The following is a 1,550-nucleotide window of genomic DNA, read 5'->3' on the forward strand; positions in this document are numbered from 1 at the left end:
AGAATTTGGAGTGTCTTGAAATGAAGAGTTGTCTCTTGGAATTGAAGAGTTGTGTCTCTTGGAATTTAGTGGGTTGGGGAGATCAGCGAGAGCGCAACCGAAGCGTGGTGGCCTAACCCACATTGGTGCATAGGAAACTCCATGATATAATTCTCCAAAGGGGATAGATATTCGCCAAGGTGGAGATTTGTTGGGGTATATGCATTTCTCCTAAAGGGGTTGAATATTCGTCAATGTGGAGGTTTGTTAGGTATGACTCATATACCATAAATGAGACAGATGCTGGAGTGGAGCAGAGCGGAGCCCACGAGCGGAGTGGAGCGGAAGGATCTGTCCAATTGGGGGAGTCTCATTATGTGGGTTGCAGGTGCGGGGGCAACACCTCACGGTTGGTACATAGATAATTTAAGTAATTACATATTCTACTATAGGATTATATATATGTCTTGTTTGTAACCCTAGGTGACTCTCTGAGAGCCCGAGATTCCGAATTTTGTATTCTGTACTCTTTTCTGAATATTAAAAAGGGAGTTACCGCTCTGCTCCCGATGATGTAGGCATCTTTACCGAACCTCGTAAATCTCTGTGTGATCTTCTGGATTTGTGTCGATTCCTATTTTTCTTCGCCCTAATTTCTCGACACCACCCAAGTTTTATGTATTTACGTATCCACGTCCAAACATCTATTTTTTATGTATATGCTACCTTACCTCTGCATAAAAAGGAGTAATGCAAATTTTAAAAGTTAATATAATGGTATTTGCTCATATAACATGAAAATTTGGGTGGCCCAAATGAAAAAAAACGTAGTATAGATGATACATTTGTAAATACGTAAGAATGAATGGTGTGTATGTAAATGGCAGTCCGTTTTATCCAAACTTCAAAGAGCCAGAATTCCAATGTGAGGGACGCTTGTTCGTTTTGTTGCCTTCTCAGGACCATGCACGAGGAGCTCCACATGCTTTGTCTTGCAATTTTCTATTCAAGGGAAAAAAAAATATAAATTTTTTTGCTCTTATAAGATGATAGAAAGAGAAATGTAGAGTTGAAGATAGTGATGTTTAGGCGATGTTTGGCTGCAAGTTAGATTTAAGCTAAATAGGATTTATCGTATTCGATGGATGCATCAAATTTAGGGCGGTAAACGAGCCGAGCTTGAGCGAGCTCAGGCTTGGCTCGTGTTCGGCTCGTTCGAAATAGCTCGTGTTCGAAATCGGCTCGTGTTTGAAATCGGCTCGTGAGCAGTGTGTTCGTGATCGGCTCGATTTAAATATTTGTGTTCGTGTTCGGCTCGAAATTGGCTCGTTAAACTAAAATTGAGAAAAATAAATGTAAAGTGTGGGATTCTAACCTGTATTAAATATATACAAAAGAAGACATTAACCACATTGCCACATGAGATATTATGATTTAAACTTAGACATAAATATATATAATATATTATTATATAAATAATATATGTAATATATTGTTATATAAAAAGTTATATAATTTTTTTTTCGAGCCATTTCGAGCCAAACACGAGCGAACAAACTGTTGTTCGTGTT

The 1,550-nt window shown here is 38.4% G+C and overlaps 1 protein-coding gene across 1 annotated transcript in view; it reads left to right on the forward strand.

Moving 5' to 3' along the window:
• The first annotated feature begins 233 nt into the window (after positions 1–233).
• Positions 234–1,550, forward strand: part of LOC110030103 (TORTIFOLIA1-like protein 3) — a 57,097-nt gene continuing 55,780 nt past the window's right edge. The window contains 1 exon segment of the mRNA XM_020732673.1: positions 234–367. Within this exon segment, the coding sequence (XP_020588332.1) occupies positions 234–367 (134 nt within the window).

The sequence above is a fragment of the Phalaenopsis equestris genome, unplaced genomic scaffold (assembly GCF_001263595.1).
Source record: "Phalaenopsis equestris unplaced genomic scaffold, ASM126359v1 Scaffold000656, whole genome shotgun sequence".
Lineage (NCBI taxonomy): Eukaryota > Viridiplantae > Streptophyta > Magnoliopsida > Asparagales > Orchidaceae > Phalaenopsis > Phalaenopsis equestris.